Genomic DNA, 24,437 nt, shown 5'->3' on the forward strand with positions numbered 1-24,437 from the left:
CTGTTGCTTCTTGACCTGCATATAGAGGTAGGTCAGGTGGTCTGGTATTCCTCTCTTTCAGAATTTTCCACAGTAGTATAACCACTAATGAAATTTCTGTGTTTGCCTATTTAGGACATATATGAAATCATGTAATATGTGGCCTGCTGTGACTGGTTTTATGTTTTTAGGTTTATCCATGTATCATTTATCAGTACTAATTCCTTTATATTAGCAAGTATTACTACATTGTATGAAAATGTTTGTTTCCTTCATCAGTTGGTGGGCATTTGAGCTGTTTCTAGTTTTTAGCTATTATGAATAAGGGCATACAAGTTATTGTGTGGACATACGTTCATTCCTCTTGGGTATATACCTAGGAGTAGAATGCTAGGTCACATGGTAACTATCTAAAATAGAAATTTCCAAACTGTGTGCACCATTTTCCATTTGCATCTGCAGTTTATAAAATATTTCAATTTTTCCACATCCTCAATACCTTTTTACAGTTACCATTCCAGTGTGTAGTGGTATTACATTGTAGCTTTACATTTTCCTGGTGACTAATGATGTATTTTCATGTGCATGTTAGCTCTTGGTGTATCTCCTTTCGACAATTCAGATCCTCAGCAAAGGATCTGAATAGATGTGGTGTATGTAGTCAGTCAGTCGTGTCCAACTCTGTGACCCCCATGGACTGTAGCCCACCAGGTTCCTCTGTCCATGGAATTCTCTAGGCAAGAATACTGGAGTGGGTTCCCATTTCTTTCTTCAGGGGACCTTCCTGACCCAGGGATCGAACCCAAATCTCCTGCATTGACAGGCAGATTCTTTACCATCTGAGTCATCAGATAGACAGTAATCCTTATTGGATATATGATTTGCAAATTTTTTTCCTAGTTCGTCCTTTTAGTTTTGGTGGTAGTTGCACATTCTGTTTCGTGCAACTTAAGTTTTTGGTGTCATAACTTTAAAATTAGCTGTTTAGGTTAATTGTTGCAAATCTAACATTTCCCTTTTTTGTCCTTACCGACAGAAAATCTTCCGTGCCATGTATGATTATATGGCTGCTGATGCAGATGAGGTATCCTTCAAAGATGGCGATGCCATTGTCAATGTTCAAGCTATTGATGAAGGTTGGATGTATGGCACTGTGCAGAGGACTGGCAGGACTGGCATGCTCCCAGCCAACTACGTTGAAGCTATTTAGATACTTCAAAGCATCAATCCTGTCTATAGAACCTACAAATCTTGTTAGTATTTCAGTTTAGACTCTCCACTATTCTGAGTTCTCAAATTGCTTAATAGTTTTTGTTGAGAGTTACCGTCGTACCATCCCTTAATTTGTTTCTACACGTACCTAAGTAATTCACCAGTATATTAGTACAATTAATCTATCCAATTATTAAACTAGACTTACCTCTATTTTCTGGACTTGCACATAAAACCTGAGACAACATTAAACCCATAGGTGGTTTTTTTATATAATTAAAAAATTTTCTTTTGGGTTTTAAAATGATTTCAGCAGACATTTTTAAAAAGTTTCTGCATTGTTATATTATCGCTGTATCAACCCAGTCTTTCTCCATTACTAAAATGTTTAACAGTATTTCTTTTCTAAATCAAGAATTCTAAACATGTTAAACACATTTTTAAAAAATGGCAGATACTCCTTTTCCTTGCTTATTAACTGCTGATACTTGTATTTCTAATCCAGTTCTGAAGTTATGAAGCTGATAGTCAATATAAACTGGTGTTATACTAGTGTCTAATAAAGTCTATAATTCTGCAACAAACACCATTGATGGAATGAGCATTACTTTTTAATAGTTTTAAGATCTATAAATAAAAACTTCAACAGAGCAAATCTATGCTAGACTTCACTACAAAAACTGAAAAATGCACGAGACACAACACTGAAAATCAACTATTTCAATTAAAACCATGAACAAATGTAGGACTGTGTTCAGCAAGCTTTCCTTATGGCTTGGCTTATAAAGTTGTTTTAGAAATAGCTGTGGGATCCAATCCTAACTTCAAGGGCTCTTCCTCATCTGGATCCAGTAGGTTGGCAGTTTGTGTTAAAGACATTAAATGGGCAAAGAGTGGAGTGCCAACCAATAATGGCTTGTTGCTTCAGTGTACAGATTACCTTTACTAAAATGCAAAAGATCTGTCACGTTATTTTATTGCTGTAGTAATACTGCTCTTCCTAAGCTCCTTAATTTGTGTCTGGAGACACAGAGCAAAGAGCACATATGAAAATGAAGGCAGAGACTGGGGTGATGGAAAGCCAAAAATTGCTAGCAAACCACAAGAAGCTAGAGGAGAGGCATGGAATAGCCTTCCTCACAGCCCTCAGAAGGAACCAACCCTTGTTGACACCTTATGTCAGACTTCTAGCCTACAGAACCAAGACAATAAATTTCTATTATTTAAGCCTTTTAGTTTCTGATTTTTACAGAAGCCATAGTAAACTAATCACAGTATCTTTCAACATCACTAAGTCTTACACTTTTTCTTAGTTGAAAGTATGAATTTACAGTCTTCTAAGCAAAATAAAAGCAAAAATAAACAAATGGAACCTAATCAAACCTTAAGCTTTTGCACATCAAAGGAAAACCATCATATAATCAAAAAGACAACCTCGGAATGGGAGAAATATATTTGGAAATGATGCCACCTATGAGGGCTTAAGTTTCAAAATATACCAACAGTTCATGCGACTCAATACCAAAGAAACCAAACCACCCAATCAAAAAACTGGCATAAGATCTGGACAGACATTTCTCCAAAGACAACATGTGGCCAACAGGCACATGAAAAGATGCTCAAAATTATTAAGTATTAGAGAAATGCCAAATCAAACCTATAATCAGGTAGTGTGTATATATATACACCATACACAATATTAGCCATAATAATGTAACATTGTCATTTGAAACAACATGGACTGACCTAGGAAATATCAGAGTCAGTCAAGTATCTTATATGCAGAATCTATAAAATACAAATTAGTCTCTATAAAAACACACTCATAGAAACCAAACCTACGGTTACCAAAGAGGGAAAGGAGGAAGGGGGATAAACTTTTAACTATAGGAGTAACGGATAAACACTACTATACATAAAACAGATAAGCAACAAAGATTTACTGTGTAACAAAGGAAACAATATTCAGTATTTTCTAATAACCTATAATGGAAATAATCTCCGGTTAAAAACAGGCCATAAAAGAGGGCAAGAATATGAATGGTTCATATCATTGTGGAGGAATACAATACTCATTTTTGGCTGGTGTCTGAACCATTTAATTTCAGGAGGCCTCTTTGAAACAAAAAAATTAAAAACCCAAACACCAAAGAAAAACAAGTACCAGAATTTATTTTTCTTTTTAAATTTTATTTCAGATTAAAGTGCATTTCTTTAAAAATGTTTCAATATCCAGTTTCGATTGGCAAGTGATAACAGTCAACTCTCAATAGATCATGAAAGCTTTACTGTGGATCAGACACAGATTCTCTCTCCTTCAACCAGTCATAATGAACCTGAAAATACAACTTTAGGTGTACCTGCTTCAAACATTGTATAAACATTAAACAAAACTGACTGTACCCTTATTTCCCATCTACTAGTATAGGTAATCAAGGAATGAACACATACTTCTGTGAAGTTTCAACTTAAATCATTCGACTTATCAAATATAAATACTTTCTGAATGTAAAACTAAGCTCTCAGAATTTATCAAATGATGAAAACAAGAATATTATAGGGCTAATAAACGGCTGATTTGGCTTCTCTCAGCCCTCTTCTAAGTGCATATCAGTCAAGCCTATCCACAAGAGGTAGTGTTAAGATTGAGGGTAACTGATTACTCACCAACAGAGAGCAAACTCCCAACCCCCTCCCCATTTGTTTTACAGGTGTGAGTTAACCAATTAGTGCCAGATGCCTTTCCTTCACATATCATGTCCCTTAATATCCATGGCAAATACATAATAATGTTTTAAGAATTTAAGGAGAAAAAGGTATACCTAAAAAATACTAGTTAAGCAACAGTAAGACATAGATGAAATCAGGGGAACTCATTTTATAAAATAAAATCTAAATAATGGATATAGAAATTAAAAAACCCTATTCTGCCAGCCAGCAGTAACCAAACTGACGACATGCCATATATGAACAAAACAACTGCATATGTCAAGGACTGGCACAATTTAAGGGCCAGCAAGTAGTAAATGTGTAATTATGTTCATTATCACAGGCCACCCAGTCTTCAGACTACTCCATTCTGCCACAATAGCAGGAAAGCAGCCAAGCATGTAAATAAGCAAGGCTGTGTCCCAGAAAAACCTGGTTTATCAACAAAACAATTTTATGCATTGTCAAAAAATATTTTCTTTTCAACCACTAGAAAACATAAAATTCATTCTTAGTTCCTTAAATGTAAAAAACAGTGTCAGGCTACAGTTTGTCAATCCCTCCCTGCTCTTTAAAAACTTATTAAAGACTGCTGTCTTTTGTTTCCTATTATCAAAATCAACTATTAATTCCATTATTTCTAGAAAATTTCCATTCCATAAAAATAAAAAATTCTTCAGACACCTATTATTCAATTAAGTATCAAAACAGCTATTATTCTACATTCCATTTTCAGTTTCATAACACTATTTTGAAAGTGAGCTTTCTACTTGTATGCAGTTCATCCATTTAAGAAGTCAGTCTTTTGTTGAAATTACTGATGGGAGGTAGAGTATAAAATAATATATTTCTAAATAATTACCCAAGGGATTAATAAACTATTATGATACTATATTATATATAGAATAACTCAGGGACCACTGGCTGTCAGCTACTTTCAAAATATAAAGATAACTGTTTCTCTATACTTAATGGCCTAATTCTTTATTGCTATTTCAATCGATCTCTCTTCATCATTTATCAGTGCATCAATCTCAATCAACATGTGAATTTGCTGATAAACTTAGTTTCATCCAATTATAAAATGGTACATTGTGGCATAAAGATATTGTTCCCTCTATTACAGGTAGAAAACCAAAAGCTACGGACATTCTTTTCTTTCATGTGACATCAATTTAAAATACTGTCTTTAATTTTATAATCACAGGTAAAGGGAGAAGTTAACTTTTATTCTAATGGCATATTTCAGGGGAGTAAGCATTTACAGCTTGGCACTTAGTTTTAACTGTTCTTTGGAGAAAGGCTTGGCACAGAAAGAAAAAAAAATGGTAAAGATCACACTGTAAAATTTAACATTCTATTCTAAGAACTAAATGAACACTCATAATTCTATTAGACTACAGATCTAATTTACAGATTTTCAAATCAAAATGACTCAGATTTTAACGGAACTTTCAAAGAGCAATATACAAAACCTGGCATATAATAGACACAATTAACTGGGCCATGAAAAACCACAAAGACCAGATTTGTTTTACAGTTTGAACAATCAATAAATCTTGATAATCAGTTTTTAAAACCCATTACTCTGACATTTCCTTAACTAAGTGCTTTAGATGAGGGCAGTTCTTACAATAAAAGTATTCGTTTTTAATAAACACGAAGGAAAATATCATCTAAAAGAATGCCAAAAAAACCCCTCATTTTTGAAGATCAGACTACTCAACTCTTTCAACTCCATTTTACAACAAAATAGGAAGGTTCAATCATATGCTGTCACAGCACTCACCAGAGGTCTTCAGTAAACTGAATATCAAGACATACTTGTCAGAATGGACTTATTACAGCACTGCTAATTTCACTGCCAAATTAACCTTTGTCAGGGGTAGCCTATTTTCAATGTTTATTAATAAAATAATGAAGTCCTATAACCTAGAAGGCAAGATTTAGAGACTAAATTCATCTCTAATATTATGAAAATTTACCTTTATATTAAAAAAAAATCAGAACATAATTCATATATACTTGTAAGACTCCACATTGTCTGAACTGCTTAATCAGGTTCTTGGTAGCATAAAATACTTATCTTCTATATTAAAAGACCCCATATTAGGCAAAATTCTACCTTTAACAGTTTTATTTTTTAATGTTAATATGAAGCCCTCAAGACCAGTCAGAATCCTCAATTCAGACATCTGAAAAGGTTTCTTAAAAAAAGACTAGTAGTTATATTTTAGCAATAATTTTAAGGATATAAATCTGCCTGGGTTACCAAAAGCTAATTTGGATCTTGAAGCCTCTTAGACCTATGACCACAAATGCAGTACACAGATATCAGCATTTGTATGGATCACATGGGAATTCTTAGAAATGAACTATTAGGCTCTCATCACATACCTACTGAATCAGAATCTGCATTTTAACAAATACATGCAGGTTTGAGAAGCACTGTATTGAAAGTCAGGACTTCACTTTCATGTTTATATACAAAGTATAAGACCTTTCTAATGGCTTAGGGATAAAATGGACATGTGTTGTAATAACAAGCAGGCAGCTAACTCCCCTGACTCAAGCCCCAGCCTAATAACATTAACAACTGCTTTTTTTTACAACCTCTAACCCTGGCTCACAAATAATCTCCCAGAAAATCAGTTATGAAGAATACTAGATAAAAACTAGGCTTTTCTTAGTGGATTATAAAGTCAAAGCCAGAAGGAATGGCATTAACAGAAAATGAGTTAAGTTTTCACATCTTCTGTTAAATTTCAACTAAGCCTGCCTTTAAAGCAGCACTCACTTTTAACTACTCATCTCTTTAAAAATCAAAACAAAACTCTACTTGTATATTTTCCACATAGCCACCCATTTTTCCAATTTTCCCAATTTTCTTGTCTTCCCTCTGACCTTTAGTCAAAACATAACTGAATTTTCTTGACATTTTTATGATTCTTAAATATAAAACACCCGTGACTACTACCAACCTGCACATAAACAGAATCATGGGAAATTCATATTCAAATCTTATTTTTGACTGTTGCCCTACTGCATTATTTACCTAAATCATCCTATAATCGACAAGGAAACTAGAGCAAAAGCTCTCCAGTATTCAACAATGGCTTTCAAACTTGTTCAAACTGCAGAGCATCTTTAATTATGTGCTCACTGAAATAATGGAAATTCATTTTTGAACATGAAAAATTATACTATGGTTCTACATGCAACTATATTATTTATAAATGCATAAAATTACAAATGACATTTCAGTGTTCTTAGTAATGTTTGTCATGTTTTATTAACCATTAGAAATTATTTGAAAAAACTTATTTCACTTTAATGGTAAAAGGACACACACTGGAGCTGATCATGGAATATTAATGCTTTTTGCTCTTCCAGAAACACTCAGGAAAAGAATCTGCAGAAAGTTTTAAGGCAAGAATATCGAAAATAAGGAGCCTAAATAAACACATAACTATATCAACAACTGAAGATTTAGCAAATTGGTTTTTAAATATTTTAGAGTATATCCTTGTTAAACTAGGATGTTCTAAAATTAGTATCTGCACTTGCATCAAACTTGTGATTTAAGTAAATGGTATTCATTTTGGTCACATTTTCTGCTATACTGTTCACCTTCCCAGGAACTTTAGTCCACCAGCAAGTAAGTTTAGCTCACACAAATATTAAGAGGTCACGAAATGAGTTAATTCTGGTTCCTCTCAACATACATACATATACCTTCTACTAACACCTGTTCAATCAAAACGTGCCTATTTACTCAAACAGAACTTGGGGAATAAATGACAAACAAATTAAGCCAAATTATAAGTGTTTAAATTCAAGCTACAGTCCTTCAGGTTCAATGGTCCCAGATTTTCTTTTAAAACCATCCTCAGCATATAAATATCAAACTTAGACCCCAAAATATTTACAATGCAATGATAATGGATCATGAAAATGAAACCAACTTTTATCATGACTGGGTGGCAGTCCCCTTCTGAATATAAAGCTAACCAAACCACAAGGATTAAACTTTCCGTAAGTTGTTAAAGAATGCGTGCCTTTTCAAGTAGGGGTTACTTCTGAATTAAGTCTAAAACTGAGATTACTCATTCTATTTAGAAAACAAGTGAGATATTTGTTAAAAAGATGAAACAAATATGGGAAAGGCAGGCACTAATACCAGTTGGTAAAATTAGAAATGTTTTAATTACATACACCCTATTTTTTTAAACTCAAAAAAACATACATATTTTAAAGAACAGTTTTCAGATTTCTCCCAAGTTTGCTTTAGGTATAGGTGGAAAGAGCAGATAAGCTCTAGGTTTCTTATGATCCAAGTTATAATGAAAATACTCAAGCTAACTCCCCATTAAAGAGAAATGTAACGAGGCACTATTTCTAGTGGCTGATCCCCTTTTTCAAACCAAAAGGAAAAAAAAAAAAGGTTATGGGAATGAATAGCAAGGTTGTCATGTAACACTTTCTCATTTCTAATACTTGTTCTGCTTACTTTAGAAAATAAACTCATGTTTAACTATTAACTAAATACAAAACTTTTTGTTGTTTTATTTGTAGATACAGAATCCTACAAGTATCTGCAGCAATCCCACGTCTATTATCCATACTGATATCTCAGTATTCAATATATACAAAATTATGTTTCTATTAAACAAAGGTATTCACAAGAGGCTACAGAAAAACTCATGCAACTAATGAAGACTGAAATTCATAAATTAAAGATTTAATCTATACATAATGTACAAACAGTCGTGCATTTTTAAATGAATAGTATATATCTCATAAGAGTATATTTTCACAGGCAAATGCTGCTGCACAAGTATTTGCTAATGCAAAGGAATGGAATCACTAAATTCTGCTTTAATATTTAACCCTCAAAGTTGAAACTTTTGATTATTTTTCTTGAAAGCTGTCCAAATGAAGCTGCTTTGTCTGTGAAAAACATTCCAAAAAATTGTTTTGTTGCCTCTCATTTGGGGTGTTTTACCAAGAACAAACTTCTTAAACCTCAAGCACCAAAAAAAAAAAGTATAAACATCTTATCAGTTAAGCAAAAACTTCAAATAAAAATTTTCAGTTTTTCTTACTTAGAAGAGGTATATTACATAAAATGTTTCATTAAAATATGCATGAGTACGTAAAACAAAATTTATGCTTTTGCTTGTAGTTTCTGCTTTCACATTTCAGTAAACTACTTTAAGTTCTGGAAAAACTATGCATAGCAGCCAAGAAAATACGTTATACAGGAAAGATTGCTCTCACTCACAAAATTTAACTTACTTAATAAGCTATTGCTGTTTAGCATTTGAAGTTACCAACTTTGCAAACATTCAGTCCGAAATTGTGCTCTATTTCAGAACTTACTTTATGAGTCAACAAATCCAGTGATTAAAAAAAAAAAAATCCAATTTTCTCTTAAAACACTAAAAAGAATTTTCATGGGCTGGTGACCTCCAACGTGACTGCAGATTTTTAATTATAGAGTTTGCCATGCTACCAAGTTTCTCATGCATTTCAAATAGCTGGCTTCCTGAGTAATTATAGAGATCTTCTGAATCTAGTTGAAGAGCAAGTGCACTAATCTGTGCCACAAGATTTTTAGATAACGGAGCTTCTAAAGCAACAGGATCAATTAAATCTAAAGGAAAGAGAAGAAAATAGCACAATTAAAATCTATTCCGGATACATCTTAACTTGCATCTCCTTCTAAGTTAATAAAAAATTTAAGTGCCTAGGTTTCAAATTAAGAGTGCACACTGAGGTAGCCCCTGCTCAAGATCAAGAGAGTGAGGCTACAGAAAAAATCACCATAGCTTACTCTGTGCCACTAAAGAAATCCTGACTACTTCATTTTCATGAACATAACATAACTGGATCGCAATGTTTAGTTTATATCCTGATTTTAGATCTTGATAGAATAAAAGCTGTCAGTTAGAGAAAAAGCAACTGGATATACTTGAAGTCATCAGTTATTTTTTCATGTATTTGACAACTATCACACAAAAAATTCCACAGAGCATGCTCAAATTAGAACTAAAAGCAGAGTAACAAAATATTTCTTCAATAAAGTCAACCAATCTTATAAAACTGTCCCGTTTTGTTAAAATATACCTGAGGCAAGTCTTTCTTCATCAGGAGAGACAGATTTATTTTCCATTCCATTTATTGTTTTTTCAGAAATATCAAAAACTGGAATCTCTTCTAGTCCACGAGACTTCACCTTGATTTATACATTAAGATAAGTAAAAATAAAAACAAAAGTGACAAACTGAGTTATTTTTAACAGGACTAATAATAATAAAACGACTAATACTGGAAAAGAATCTGACATACTATGTTTTACAGTCTAGCTAATATTGTTAAGAACCCATGGTTTTACTAATACAAAAATAGAACTATGTAGTCTTTTTTCAAAGAGATGGCTAAGGAATTTATATTATTTCTTAATGAATTTGTCCAGTAATATAGCCATGGTAGCCAAGAAAAATGACATTTTATTCTCCAGGTTTGGGAACATGGGAAAAGCAAGTCTAAGGCAGACATTTTCAAGCTTAATTATATGGACTCCTTTTTAAAAAAAGAACACAATTTTCAAAGGTCTGGGAACAGGGCTTATTGATTGCTGATTGAGAAAATGCTACTTTCAGATTGTTAAAGTTTTTGCTGTTTAGTCATTAGATCATGTCGAACTCCTTGCAATTCCATGGACTGATAATTTCATCCAAAAAGAAAGATCCCTGAATTCAATGACTTAAAATTTATCAAATTTAAATTCCCCCTTCCTCAACACCTGTCCATCAACTTTTTAACCATTCCCACAACTTAGGTTTATAAAAATGTGAAGGGATGCCACCTCCAAGATTTGTAATCTGGAGAATAAAATTAAGGTATGGTTATACTTAGCTGCTTAAAAATCACTGGGGGTTGTTTAGTCTCTATAAACAACTGACTCTTTTGGCCACTCCATGGACTACAGCCCACCAGATTCCTCTATTCATGGGATTTCCCAAGCAAGAAAACTAGAGTAGGTTGCTTTGTCCTTCTCCAGAGGATCTTCCTGACTCAGGGATCTAACTGGCATTTCCTGCATTTGGCAAGCACATTCTTTACCGCTGAGCCACCAGGGAAGCCAGAGTTCTCATATGACCCAGCAATTGAATTCTGTTACAGATATACCCAAGAAAAATAAAGAACCATGTCCACACAAAAACCTGTATATGAATGTACATAACAGCACATTTGTAACAGAAAAGGGTGTAAACAACCCAAATGTTCAATAAATGATGAATGGATAACCAAACATAGAATGAGGTATTATTAGGTTGGTGCAAATGTAATTCTGGTTTTCACACTGTTGAAATTCATCATTTGATATTGAAATACATTCCAAAATAAATGTGGTTATGTTATACATCTTTTTAATGAGCATTTCTCGCTTTATGTGTTTTTGCTAATGACTTATTACTTGCTATTTGTATTTATTCAGACTATGGAAATGCTATTACACAAAAAACAAGTGTGAGCAATTTTCTTATTTGAGTTCAAAATGAGTCACAAAAAGAGCAGTCAACTTGCAACATCAACAATGCATTTGGCCCAGGAACTGCTCATGAACATACAGTACAGTGGTAGTTCAACAAGTTTTGAAAAGGAGACAAGAGCCTTGAAGATGAGAAGTATAGTGGCTGACCATCGCAAGTTGACAAAGACCAACTGAGAGCCATCATCGAAGCTGATCCTCTTACAACTATAAGAGAAGTTGCCCAAGTACTCAACGTCGACCATTCTACACTTGCTCCGTGTTTGAAGCAAACTGGAAAGGTAAAAAGGCTTAATAAGTGAGTGGGTGCCTCATGAGCTGACTGCAATCAAAAAGAATCATCATTTTGAAGTGTTGTCATCTCTTATTACACATGTTAACAACTCAACATTTCTCAGATTGTGACATGCAATGAAAAGTGGGTTTTGTATGACAACCAGCAATGAATAGCTCAGTGGCTGGGCTGAGAAGCTCCAAAGCACTTCCCAAAGACAACATTGCACCAGAAAATGGTCACAGCCACCGTTTGGTGGTCTGCAGCCCACTGATCCACTACAGCTTTCTGAATCCTGGCGAAACCATTACATCTGAGAATTATGCTTAGCAAATCGATGAGCTATACCGAAAAGTGCAACCCCTGCAGCTGACACTGGTTAACAGAATGACCCCAATTCTTCTCCACACTAACGTCTAACCGCATGTTGCACAACCAACACTTTAATTGAATGAACAACTTGGGCTACAAAGTTTTGCCTCATCTTCCATATTCACCTGACCTATCGCCAACCAACTACCACTTCTTCAAGCATCTGAACAACTTTTTTTAAGGGAAAACAATTCCACAACCAGCAGTAGGCAGAAACTACTTTCAAGAGGTTCATCGACTCTCAAAGAATAGATTTTTACACATGAATAAACAAACATTTCTCACCCGGAAAAATGTGTTGACTATAATGGTTCCTATTTTGATTAATAAAGATGTGTTTAAACCTAGTTTATTCATACAATGATTTAAAATTCAAGGTCTGAAACCACAATTACTTTTGCACCAACCTACTATTTAACCATAAGGAATGAAGTACTAATACTTGTGAACTTTGAAAACACTATGCTCGGTTAAAGAAACAAATCACGAAAGACTATACAGGTTATAAGAACCCACCTTTTATGAAATGTCCACAATAGGAGAGACAAAATTAATAGTTGCCTTGGGGATGGAAATGCAGTGACTGATGAATGAGTAGAGAGGTTGTTCCGTTTTTTAAAAGAATAAAAAACGTTCTAAAATTAGGTCTTGGTGAAGGCTGTAGTACTTTGTACTAAAAAACCACTTGTGTGCTTTCGGTGGGCAAATTTTATGGTATGTGGCTGTACCTCAATAAAGCAGTTTCAACTCTTCATCTTACAAAAATGCAAATTACTAATAGTTTTTGTTTTTCTTGAACTGGTTAAATGTTTTAAAAGATCAAACAAAACTAGTAATAAATCAAGGACTTTTAAGAACACTGAAGTCTTCAGTAGCCTGCAAACTCCAATCTCAGAAATTCTAATAGAACACCGTTTTCACTCTTAACATACTCCATTTTTTATTTATTCACAGTTTTGCCTATCGATGAAGGTTTATGAATGGGTTTCAGAAGAGTTTGTAAATTCTGAAATGATATACAAAATTTTCCATACGTATTTTTAGAGGGAAAAGAATCTCGGTTTTCATAAGAATCCAAGAAATGCCCTTAACCTGAAATGTCTGTGTATTAAAAGCTGATGGGAAGAACAAGTTAAAAAAAAAAATTGATCACAACTGCTTTGGATATCAAAATCAAAATACTGTTAACCACAAATCTGCAAGATTTTGGGGGGTAAATGTTTAGATTTGAACATCTAGGGTTTGGAAATGGCAGCCAGGAAACCAGTCACTTATTTGGTAGATATAAAAGACAAGCTAGAAAAGTAGAGTTCAAAGAATAAAGAGGTGTAATACACCATAACAGTACAAAATAAGTAAGTAAACTTCTCTGTGGAATTAAAAACCAACCTTTTAAGTTACTCTTGACTGTAGGGGAAAGGAAGTTAAGGCATCATATAAAATGAGCTTTTAAAGCAAGAATACTTGAAATGCAAACTTTTGGAGTTGTACTGTTTCGTCATTTACTCATTCGCAATTTAACATCTCTGTCTTTACCTGCTGCTCATGATACATTCTGAGAGCCTTTTTTACGTTAGACACTTTTGGAGAACGGATAGGAAGCGTTTTTATTTCAGATGCTGTAAGGGTACTCAAATCGCCAATTGTTTTTATATTCTTGGCTCTAATGAGCTGTCCCAGTCCTCTTGCCCTAAAGAGATAAGAGAAACAGGGAAAATGTCACAAAGTTTTATATTTTCTATTTATAAGGGCCTATCCAATTGAATTTCCTGATTTAAACTCAATCATAACAAAATTTACATAGACACACCTATCCTACAGAGAACAGACATGTGCATTTAAAACAAAATTTGAATCTGATGTATATGCCTGGCTCAAGCAAGATCAACTGTTCAATACTTCTATTACTGCCCTATCTCAACCATCTTCCCAGCTGCATTTTCATTTACTTCTAAAATAAAATGTGTCAAAGTATGGATAAATCAATTATAAACATGAGAACCCTGATCATTTAAACATCCCTGTTAATAAAGTGGCATCTCTAGGTATAGGCCAGAGATCAAAAACCACTTACCACATGTTGGATGTAATCTGAGGTAAAATGATTTCAACTGGTGCTACACAGTTCACCAAAGCCGGGTAAACACTTTCTGTTGGGCATGGCACAGATTCCTTAGCCATTTCTGCAATCTTAGAATAAATTTCAAAAGCTGTTAAACGGAGGTCACCTAACTGAACATGAAAATATAAAGTTGCATGAAAACTAAAGCACTTCTTACTAAACACTTCTTTGAGCTCTTAAATTTAGAGCTACGTGATCCTGGGGACAGAAATCCTTTGGCTGAAGTGGTATTATGCTAGACAGAAGAAAGGAGAAAAAAAACTCAGAACCCTAGATTTACAAGTTTATTTTTACAACTGACAGACTGCAGTCATATCTTACAATTTTCAGAAAATGTAAAATGTAATAATACTACTACTGGATCAATTACTGGCTGGCTCATCAATGCTTCTTACCACCTCTTCTCTTCATGTCTGCTTACCAAGTAAGCAGACAAAAGGAAAATATATCCAAACGAAGTACGTTTTGTTTCTTAAAAAGACAAATTACCCAATGCAATTCTGTGTTTGCGTATGTACTTTTTAAAGCCTACAGCTTACCTTAGATTGCACAGTAGGTGAAGTTCTAACACTTTTTACCATGAGAGAACTATTTGAAGAATGGCACCTAACAATAGAGCATCGCCTATCAATGTCATCTGCCAATCCTGCTTGGTATATAGGATCTGCAAAGGAGACACGGCGAACCTGAAAACATTTAAGTCATGTTTTTATTTTTAAAAAGTTTTAAAAATACCATAAATTCTCATTATAAGGTCAGCCAAAAATAGCATGTATGTTTAGAGGCCTAATTTATCTCACTAGAAGCCAACTGCACATACTTGCAGTTGTTCCTGGTGATTGTTTTCACAAACATTACTCAAGACCAAGGGTCATTCCAAGTATCCATGGTCTAAACTGTCTACAAAGTACAGCAACAAGGAGAATGAAAGGATAGTAGCAGAAACTTGATGAAATTGCATGTGACAGTTAAAAGTATACAAATTTCTACTAACCTTTTATGCTTACTACAGACCATAAAGAACGAGGTAAAGAGGCAAAGACGGTACTAACGGGCCTCTGGTATACCTTAATAATCTTAGTTCTTAAGTCTTTGAGGGTAACAGAGTCACAGCAATGGGGTGGGATTTTTTGTTAAAACAAAAACAAAAAACAAAAGCTTAGCCCAGCTTGAAGTTATTTTGGCCTTTTCTAAACTCTTTATTCAGTTACTCAGCTATCTGGTAAAAGTATTCAATGGAGCATGTAAAACCATAATGTGTATATAAATGTCTTATTCCCCAAATATTGGGAACTTTTTGTAAATATCTGCTATAGAAAACCATCATATGTAAATAAAAATTAAACATGAGCTACTATCAAACAAAACATGGCTATAGTTAACTGGCATTAACAATCTAAAGCATACTGAAGACATCATTTCATCTTCATAAATTTTTCAAGAACTTTTATGGCCTATTTAAACCTAAGATTAAAAAAAAAGGTAAAAGACTCAAAAGCAAAGCAAGACCAAACCAAAAACCCTCAAGTGTTAAGTCTTCCTAAGAACTAATCTTTGAACTCTCAATATAAAAATTTTTAGTATATTTTGGGAAAGTTTTCACAATGTGCTGGCTAAAGGCAAAATTACATGTTAGTATGACTTTTATCTATATATACATGTTTGTATACATAAATACATATATTCCACAGTAAATGGTAGGTCCAATTTCAAAATTAAGGAATGCCCACCCAGTACCTTTATAAAATAGCTAGTTACAGAGGACAAGCGCAGCTATGTAAAGCACATGCAACTTTTCCTTTCTAAACTATGTGCAAGTCACAGGGTCAGAGACTAAAGCAGATACATAGGTAATCCATATGTGTACAAACTAAAAGAATTAAAATGTAGTGAAGAAGATGGGGACATTAACAAGATTAATTACAAATGAAATCATATGCAGAAATTAATGAAGGCATAGCCTAAAGAAATTTTTAATTAGAAAAGGTCTAAGTTTATATAAAAACTTAAATGTGAAACAGACAGCATAATGTCCTAGTACACAGTAAGTGGTAACTAAAGCTCCTTTATTGGTTTCTAAGTGTTTCCTTGTGTATTATATGAAGAGCAGAGAGAAAAAAATCACCATGAGAGATTATCAATTTGCAAAATGTGAAAAATGGTGATGGTTGCATTAAGATTTATAGCTAAGTGTCAAGCTTCCCTGGTAGCTCAGTCAGTAAAGAACCTGCCTGCAGTTGCAGGGTACCCAGATTTGATCCCTGGTTCGGGAAGATCCCCTGGAGAAGGAAATGGCAAACCACTCCAGTATACCTGCCTGGAAAATTCCATGGACAGAGGAGCCTGGCAGGCTGCAGTCCATGGGGTCGCAAAGAGTCGAGCACAACTGAGCGACAGACACCAGGTTGTGAAATAAAGGAATACCTAAAGGGTTTCAGTCTCTTTTCTCAACATCTTGCCTTCTGCCTGCCCTTTTCCCTTGTCCTAGCATATATTCATTATGGTCATGTAAGCCCAATACCCTACCATTCACTACGTGTCAGCATGTGGCCAAACTATCCCCATTAAACTTGGACTCATTAGCATTCAGCCTCCATCCCCCTACCTTGTGGACAGGTGACGAGATTTCATCTTCTTGGGGTCTTTTTAGTCCTCTCTTTAAAATGCTGGTGGATGGAGAAGCCAGAGGAGACCACACACAACGTGTGTGCATGCCACTAGGACTCTCGTTTGCTGACATGAGTAAAGGATCAATATCCTTTAATTTTTGAGGAGATGTATTACTGTCTTCTGAGATCAGTCCAGAAACACCTGTTTCAGATGTCAGAGGTTGTGGTATCTCCTCTACTTTCTCTGAAGTATGGTGAACTTCCGGTAAAGTTTCATTACTTTCCACTACCATCTGATTGTCATCTAACTGTGTTTCCTCCAATTTATTAGGTTCAATATTCGTTTCAGTTTTGTTAGGGTCAACCTTTCCTTCTTCCGTGATCATCTCAAGCGTGTCAGGAACAAAGCTATTGACTTCTGTATCTAACCCCTTTGTTTCAGCTTCTACAGGCAGAGAAGCTGTGGTAGTTAAATCTTCCTCTTCTGTTTCAGTGACGTGGTCAGATTCAGTAGTCACCTCACCAACCACTGTTTTTTCACAATTTTTCATTTCAGCGTTCATTTCTTCAGATGAGCCTGGATCAGATTCATCACTTCCTCTGCCTAGCTCCCCCACCGTCATTTGTTCAGAGATCTCTACCTGAGCATTCCCTTTTACAGGTGTCGGGTTATCAGAATAATCAGCAGCTGAATTAAATTCCTCAGTTACTGCTTCATCGACTTTCAGTGATTCAGGTGTATCCATTCTTTCACTGTTTTCCTCTGTTACTTCTTTCTCTGCAATACCAGTTTTGACACTCTCTTGTTCAGAGAAGCTGGCTTCAGACTGATCATTTTCTATATTCAATTCCATAGCATCTACTACTTCTGGATTTGATTCTGCATTTGATTCAACAATAACAATGTTCTCTGTACTCAATTTCTCTTTTGGAGTGGCCTCTGACTCTTCTTCTTTGGTCTCCGAAGAAAAACATTCCAATGCAATATCTTTGGAAACATCTAAATTTGGGTCAACAGTTTTACATTTCTTATTAGATGGCTCCTGACTTTCTAGAGATATTGCTTCCTCAGAATCCCTATGAGAAGTTTCTTTAAATTTTATCATTTCAGAAGGAAGAAAGCTTTGAGTAGTATTTTCTTTCAACTCAGTTTCAGGTATAATTAATGAATCATTAGTAGTATCATTCTCTTCCTTGAGATCCAAATGAAAATTCACACTATGATGCTCATCTAAAAGTTTAACCTCCGAGTACAGATCAGCTTTCGAAATTTCTGAAATAGATACAGGTGTTTCCACATCTGTCTTTTCTGTTTCATTGACTTTTACATCGTAATTTTCTGTATCCTTTAACTCAGTAAATGACTTTTCCTGAGGCTGTGATTTTTCTCCACAACAATCACAACCTTTAGATCGCCTCACCCTCCTACTTCTCTTGTGCTGGCATTCTACTGTTTGAAGAGTTTTTTCAGAAAGCAAAGAAATGTCTGATGTCCCTATTTTTGAGGATTCCCCCATGCTATTTTCTATAGAATCTCGCTTATGTAACCTCTTATTGGCATTTCTAGTCCTTAGATTTGATTCTGGTACAGAAGGATTTGAAAAGGAATGTTCTGCATCTTTGTTACTTTTACTTTTTCCCTCAGAAGTATTCAATACATCATCATAAACTTGCAATAAATCTGGAGATACTGCAGAATCTTGAAGAGTTACAGTATTACTTTCCTCTCTTTTTTCACAGATTTGAGATTTTATATCGTTGTCTACTTCAGGATTCCCTTGTGCCTGATTTTCAACTTTTATACATTCCTGTTGTACCATTTTCTCTTCTTGATCTTCAATGTCAACACTGTCACTGCTTTTGTTCTTCCATTTTCCAGATCTTTTCTTTTTAGAACCTTCTTCTTTTGCCTCAGAACTATCAGATTCTGAGTTTTCAATGCTGGAAAGTAAACCCTGGGATGCTCTTCTCGTTTGATATCGTGTTCGTCCCCTTACTGGTTTCTCAGAGGATTTATCTACAATGTCCTGCACACCATCTCCTTCAGATTTAGTATTCTCAAGATCTGGCTTCCTTCTATTTTCATCAGTTTCAGCATTAGCACTGGTCTCCCCAAAAGCCTTCTCATGTAAATTATTTCCTTTGTCAACTAAGTTTTCCTGTACACTTTGTTCAGAAATCAATTTTTGCTTAGGTAAAACATCATCTTTTACATGTAACAGACTCTTCTGTGGAGTCTTTTCTTCTTCTTTACGTCTTTCCCTTTTTTGATGATTATTTTCTTTATCTTGGCTATCAGTGGTTGGTTCTGCTATTTCTGAACGTCGCCTTAAAGATCGCCTAAGGGTTTTCTGATTTGGAGTTACCTGAATATGACTATCCTCACTTACTGTCTGATCCGTTATTATGGCTGGGGGTGTATTTTCTTTGGATTCCAAGTTGATTTCTAAGGCTCTCTCTTCTACAGTATTGTTTTCTAATAATACAGTATTCTCCACTGTTGATTTAAGCATTGTATCCTCACACTCCACTGTAGATTCAGAGAGATGAACCTGATTATCTAACACACATTCTGTCTGATTACTCAAGCCAGGTGGGTTATTTTCTAAGGCTATTGTGCCATCAACAGATTCTTGAGTACTTTTCTCTTGTTCAGATCTCATTAAGGGTTTAGACTTTTTACTCCCTATTGGTTCAGGTTTACTCGACCTTCGGCTTGATCTCTTAGTCCCATGTGTTTTTTCAGAGTCAGGTTTGGAAAGAGCCACTTCTCTTTTCTTTGCTTTTGATGGATTATCTGTTTTAGCCATGCCTTCCTGGTTATTTTTCACTATTACAGTTGATGACATACTATTCAAGGGTGACGGACTAAAAGGTCTATTTTCTGAACCATCAAACTTTTCCAAAGTAATAAAGGATTGCCTTCGACTTGTAGGCTGTAAGGGAGCTCCAGAAATGGTGGCATTAGAAACCGAGCTACTGGGGACACCAAATGGATTTTCTGTAGTAGATGCACATTCAGTTGGTTTATTTGAAGCAATTAAAGCTTTTTTTCTGGCATCATTATTACTGCTCGGTATTTTTGGACTGGTTTCCTCAATAGAACCACACTCATTATTCAAAAGGGAAGCCTTTTCAAGATGTTCATCCATACCGCAGTTTTCCATAACATGTTGAGGAACGACAATGTCATTCTCCTTTTGTTCCTCCTGCACAAAAATGTACACATACATACAGATCAATCGGCAAATAAGTCTGACTTTCTGGAGAAATTCTGTTTAAAACTTTAGCAATTCAAAGGGCACTCTGACTTTCAACATTTTGCAAATATTCCAAAGATGATGGTAGATGCTCATTAATTTGTGTTTCCAATTAAGTAGTCGATAAAGCCAAATACATTTAAACAAACATGCACTCACACAGATACAGATCCACACATAAAACAACTATAATTCTGCTAAAGACACTAAGAAGAGTTAAGACATTATAGAACAAATCTTAACATTAATATAAGAGACTCAATAATGGAAAGCTGATTTGAAAAACCCCAAAATATGAAAATAACAATATACCTTAAATACCATCTTGGAGTCTTCTTTTGATTTTTCAGTTAAAGTAGAAATTTCCCTGAAATAAATAAGTGTGCAAGTTAGAATACTGTTAATAAAGAACCAGAAAATCAGTTACTTCAGCAATTTCTATACTTACATAGATTCTTCCTGACTATACTGAGAAAATAAAGTATCTTGTGAAACATCCAGATTATTATACATGGCAGGAATATCACACCTGAAAAAGATTTTAAGACTAACTTTGATATTGTGTCTATTAAGTCTCTCAAACATGTCTGACTCTGCATCCACATGAACTGTAGCCCACCACACTCCTCTGGTCCATGGAATTCTTTCATCCATGAATACTGATTTCCTTCTGCAGGGGATCTTTCCGACTCAAGGATTAAACCTAGATTTCCTGCATTGCAGGCAGATTCTTTACTGCTTGAGCAATCAGGGAAGCCCCTTGAGAGTACCCTGAATAGCAAGGAGATCAAACTACTCAACCCTAAAGGAAATCAACCCTGAATATTCATTGGAAGGACTAATGCTGAAGCTGAAACTCCAATACTTTGGCCACCTGATGCAAACAGCAGACTCATTGGAAACGACCCTGACGCTCAGAAAGATTGAGGGCAGGAGAAACATGGAGATGGATGGATGGTATCAACAACACAATGGACATGAGTTGGAGCAAACTCAGGGAGACAGTGAAGGACACAGAAGGCTGGCGTGCTGCAGTCTATAGGGTTGCGAAGAGTCAGACATGACTTAGCCACTAAACAACAACTTCAATACTTGATATTCTTACAATTAAGCTTACAATTCTACATCTAGTTACCTTTTAAGAACAATATAAAGTCAAGTCTTAGATGCCTGTTTCCCAGATTTTCCATGAAACCATTTCCCTAATCTTTCAAGACCTTAATAAAGGGATTCAGTTTAGGAACATTTGGTGCATTTCAAGATAGCCACATTTCATAGTGTGTTGGGCTATGTACAATCTTTTTGACATTTAAAATACAGTACAATATACACTATCTTAGTTCTAAACTCAAAATTACATTTGCTGCATGAAATCTAAAGTACAGAAAACTCAATTCAAGATAAAAGTACTACAAACCTCTTTGTTTTGAGTACTTCTTTCTGGTGTTCAGTTAGTATTCTTTCCTTTGTTTCTTTTACTTCTGGAGGTATAAACACAAAGTCAGTAGACTTTTCTTCTTCCAAAGGCATTTCACACTTTGCTTTTGGAGTTGAAGACTCTAGTTTCAACTGGAAATTGAAACAGTAAATGCACATTTTAAGTTTTTAAATTATTTTCCAATACATCAATCAATCTCTTTGGCACTCTGATAATGGTTTTTGATGATTAAGAAGTTTGAAGTTCAAACCTATAGGATATTCCTGCATAATTATAATTAGTATTGTCCCTAGTTTTCTTTTCATTTTGCCTGTATTAAATACTCAGAAAATAAAATTACACCTCTTTAAGAAGTAGGCAAATGTGTGCTTACCAGGAAAGCATGGGCAAATGTGTTTTTCAGCCCAGCACGCAGAAATCAAGTGGTTTGGCAGGAAAAAAGTACATCCGTGATTTCAAGTTGAAGCACAAACTACTCAAGTAAAAGTTGTCAAAATCATATGCCCGACATACTAATATTGGTACCTAATGCCACTTTTACACAATTTCAGCACAGCTGTTTCCATTTTACTTTATAATGCTATAAGACTGTGTCAAAGTTATTCTTTAAAAATACATTCTCTTTCTAGTCAAGAAAGGAAGCTCTAAAATATTCTCCTTTCATCCTACCTGCTGCTGCTAAGTCACTTCAGTCATGTCCGACTCTGTGCGATCCCATGGACTGCAGCCTACCAGGCTCCTCTGTCCAGGGGATTTTCCAGGCAAGAGTACTGGAGTGGGTTGCCATTGCAACTTCACTTTCACTTTTCACTTTCCGGCACTGGAGAAGGAAATGGCAACCCACTCCAATGTTCTTGCCTGGAGAATCCCAGGGATGGGGGAGCCTGGTGGGCTGCTGTCTATGAGGTTGCACAGAGTCGGACACGACTGAAGCGACTTAGCAGTAGCAGGTAGGATGAAAGGAGAATATTTTAGAAGTTATTCAAATCTAGTTTCATTCTATCTGAAGAGGGTTACTGCCTGGAGTAGTTATACTAAATAAATGCTTAGTATTATACAGATTTAACTTTACTAAGAAGTAATCATCTCCCAAAGTGTCAAGATTTCCATACCATCTTAATAGTCTTCCTAGGCCAAATTGTATTTCCCTATAATCCCATCTTTTATTTAGTTTTTAACAGCTTTTTCTTCCAGTTAGAAGTTGTATGTTCTCAAGCTGGTATATATTTTAATCTTAAGAGTTCTATTAAATACACTTTGGAAAAACATACTTTAGCTGGTGGTTTCATACTGTCTTTTGTATCCTTTGTTTGTGCCAAAAAAGAATCTCTTTTTCCACTTGATTTTCTTTCCATGCCACTTATCTTCATATTTAATTGTGAATTTTCTGTCTGTTTTTATAAAAACAAAACAATTTCATTACGTGCAAATGTTATTTATCCTTTTCACATTGGTAATTACAGTGTAATCAATATTCATTTCAGATTTGAGTATTCAAATCTACTAGATCATGTCAAAGAAAACAAAGCCATTGTCTGATACAGTAACAGCAAACAGATTTGGTGTCTCCAACTTATACAGCATTAGTTTTGCATCATTTAATTTTATAAATTCTAAAATAAGTGATACCAAATAAATATTCTGAAAACAAATTACAGGACTCAGATATCCCACTTATTTCTGAAAACTTTAACAGAAAAACCCAAACCATAATACTTTGAACAATAAAACATACATGACACAAAATATTATCAGGCCCTCCTATCAGAATATACGGCTTTTTTGAGCCATATTACACTGAATGAGTCTCAACAAGTCTAGATAAATTTTCTGATAAGAATTTTAATTTTATCCAAAAAACAAAACTTTAAATAGAGTACTTAGCTATAACGTTTTTTCTTACAGGTTCTAAACAAATAATAGCTAGACTCATTTGTTGTTGAATAGGAACAAAGTGTCCAAGAGTGTTCTACCTGATGAGTATACAGTACTTTTATCTTTACTCCTTAATCTTTATAGTCATCTAGTATTATTAACCACAGTAAGCTTGTTCCAAATGGAAAATGTGGTATCAATGATTTGTTTCTCTAACAGAAGGAATGAGATTCAACAGAAAGAAATGAGAAAATGAAGTATAGCTCTTACTTAGGTGGGTAATAGTAACTAGAATTCCTAGTTTATACATAGCAACATTTAACCATATCTTAATAATTCTGACCTTTGTAAACAATACATGAGATGCCAGTTTTTTAAAATAAAAGATCATTAATGAATAAGAATTGGGTATTATTTACATGAGAATCTATGATGAAATTTACTGCCTTTTAATTTGTAAGTTTTCTAGGCCACACAACTAACTGTATACAAAACCCCTATGTTGTGGAACTTTTCTGTTTAGGTTTTGTCATTTCAATCAAACAGTCTTAAGCTTCTGTCCTTTTTAAAGTTACACTGATATCCAATAAATTACTCAAACATCATATAAAAGTAAACAAAAACATCCCCCCCAACTTACTGTATCTGAATACGGTCCACTGGATTCCTCCATAATTTCAACATTTTCCAAACCAGGCAATAAAAGTAGAGATTTTTGTTTGGCTTGTTTTAGTATTGGCCTTCAAATATAAATAAATATACTTAGAATTAAGTAGTACTGATGGCACATTAACAAGAACAGTTCAATTACAATTTTAAAGTGATAAAACACATCCAGCTTAAGACTGTTTCTCTTAAGACTCTACATACATAAAGCCGGGAGAAATTTACAGACAATATTAGAATTTTTCTCTAAACTCTTCAGTTTCTGAATTTTATTCTTTAAAACTTCTCAAACTTTCCCAATTTTTACCATAAAATTTCAAATAAGAGCAGACTGTTACATTAACTACATATCAGCTAGATTTA

The 24,437-nt window shown here is 34.6% G+C and overlaps 2 protein-coding genes across 58 annotated transcripts in view; one reads left to right on the forward strand and one right to left on the reverse strand.

Moving 5' to 3' along the window:
• Positions 1–1,775, forward strand: part of NEB (nebulin) — a 203,584-nt gene extending 201,809 nt beyond the window's left edge. For all 50 annotated transcript variants that reach the window (XM_069577531.1, XM_069577536.1, XM_069577533.1 and 47 more), the window contains one exon: positions 1,016–1,775. In XM_069577531.1, coding sequence (XP_069433632.1) covers positions 1,016–1,189 — 174 coding nt within the window. In that variant the 3' untranslated portion in view covers positions 1,190–1,775. The remainder of the gene's footprint in view (positions 1–1,015) is intronic.
• Positions 1,776–8,083: 6,308 nt separating this feature from the next.
• The window catches only part of RIF1 (replication timing regulatory factor 1), a 57,510-nt gene continuing 41,156 nt past the window's right edge, over positions 8,084–24,437 (reverse strand). For 5 of the 8 annotated variants that reach the window (XM_069577585.1, XM_069577589.1, XM_069577586.1 and 2 more), the window contains exons 25-36: positions 24,049–24,148; positions 22,805–22,924; positions 21,513–21,664; positions 20,544–20,624; positions 20,408–20,462; positions 16,832–20,044; positions 14,766–14,912; positions 14,384–14,461; positions 14,179–14,294; positions 13,641–13,794; positions 10,030–10,138; positions 8,084–9,556 (exon numbers count right to left, since the gene is read on the reverse strand). In XM_069577585.1, the coding sequence (XP_069433686.1) occupies positions 9,342–9,556; positions 10,030–10,138; positions 13,641–13,794; positions 14,179–14,294; positions 14,384–14,461; positions 14,766–14,912; positions 16,832–20,044; positions 20,408–20,462; positions 20,544–20,624; positions 21,513–21,664; positions 22,805–22,924; positions 24,049–24,148 (4,540 nt within the window). In that variant the 3' untranslated portion in view covers positions 8,084–9,341. The remainder of the gene's footprint in view (positions 9,557–10,029; positions 10,139–13,640; positions 13,795–14,178; positions 14,295–14,383; positions 14,462–14,765; positions 14,913–16,831; positions 20,045–20,407; positions 20,463–20,543; positions 20,625–21,512; positions 21,665–22,804; positions 22,925–24,048; positions 24,149–24,437) is intronic. The other 3 variants (XM_069577591.1, XM_069577590.1, XM_069577592.1) reach the window with 3 other exon arrangements.

Source organism: Ovis canadensis, chromosome 2 (genome assembly GCF_042477335.2).
Source record: "Ovis canadensis isolate MfBH-ARS-UI-01 breed Bighorn chromosome 2, ARS-UI_OviCan_v2, whole genome shotgun sequence".
NCBI lineage: Eukaryota > Metazoa > Chordata > Mammalia > Artiodactyla > Bovidae > Ovis > Ovis canadensis.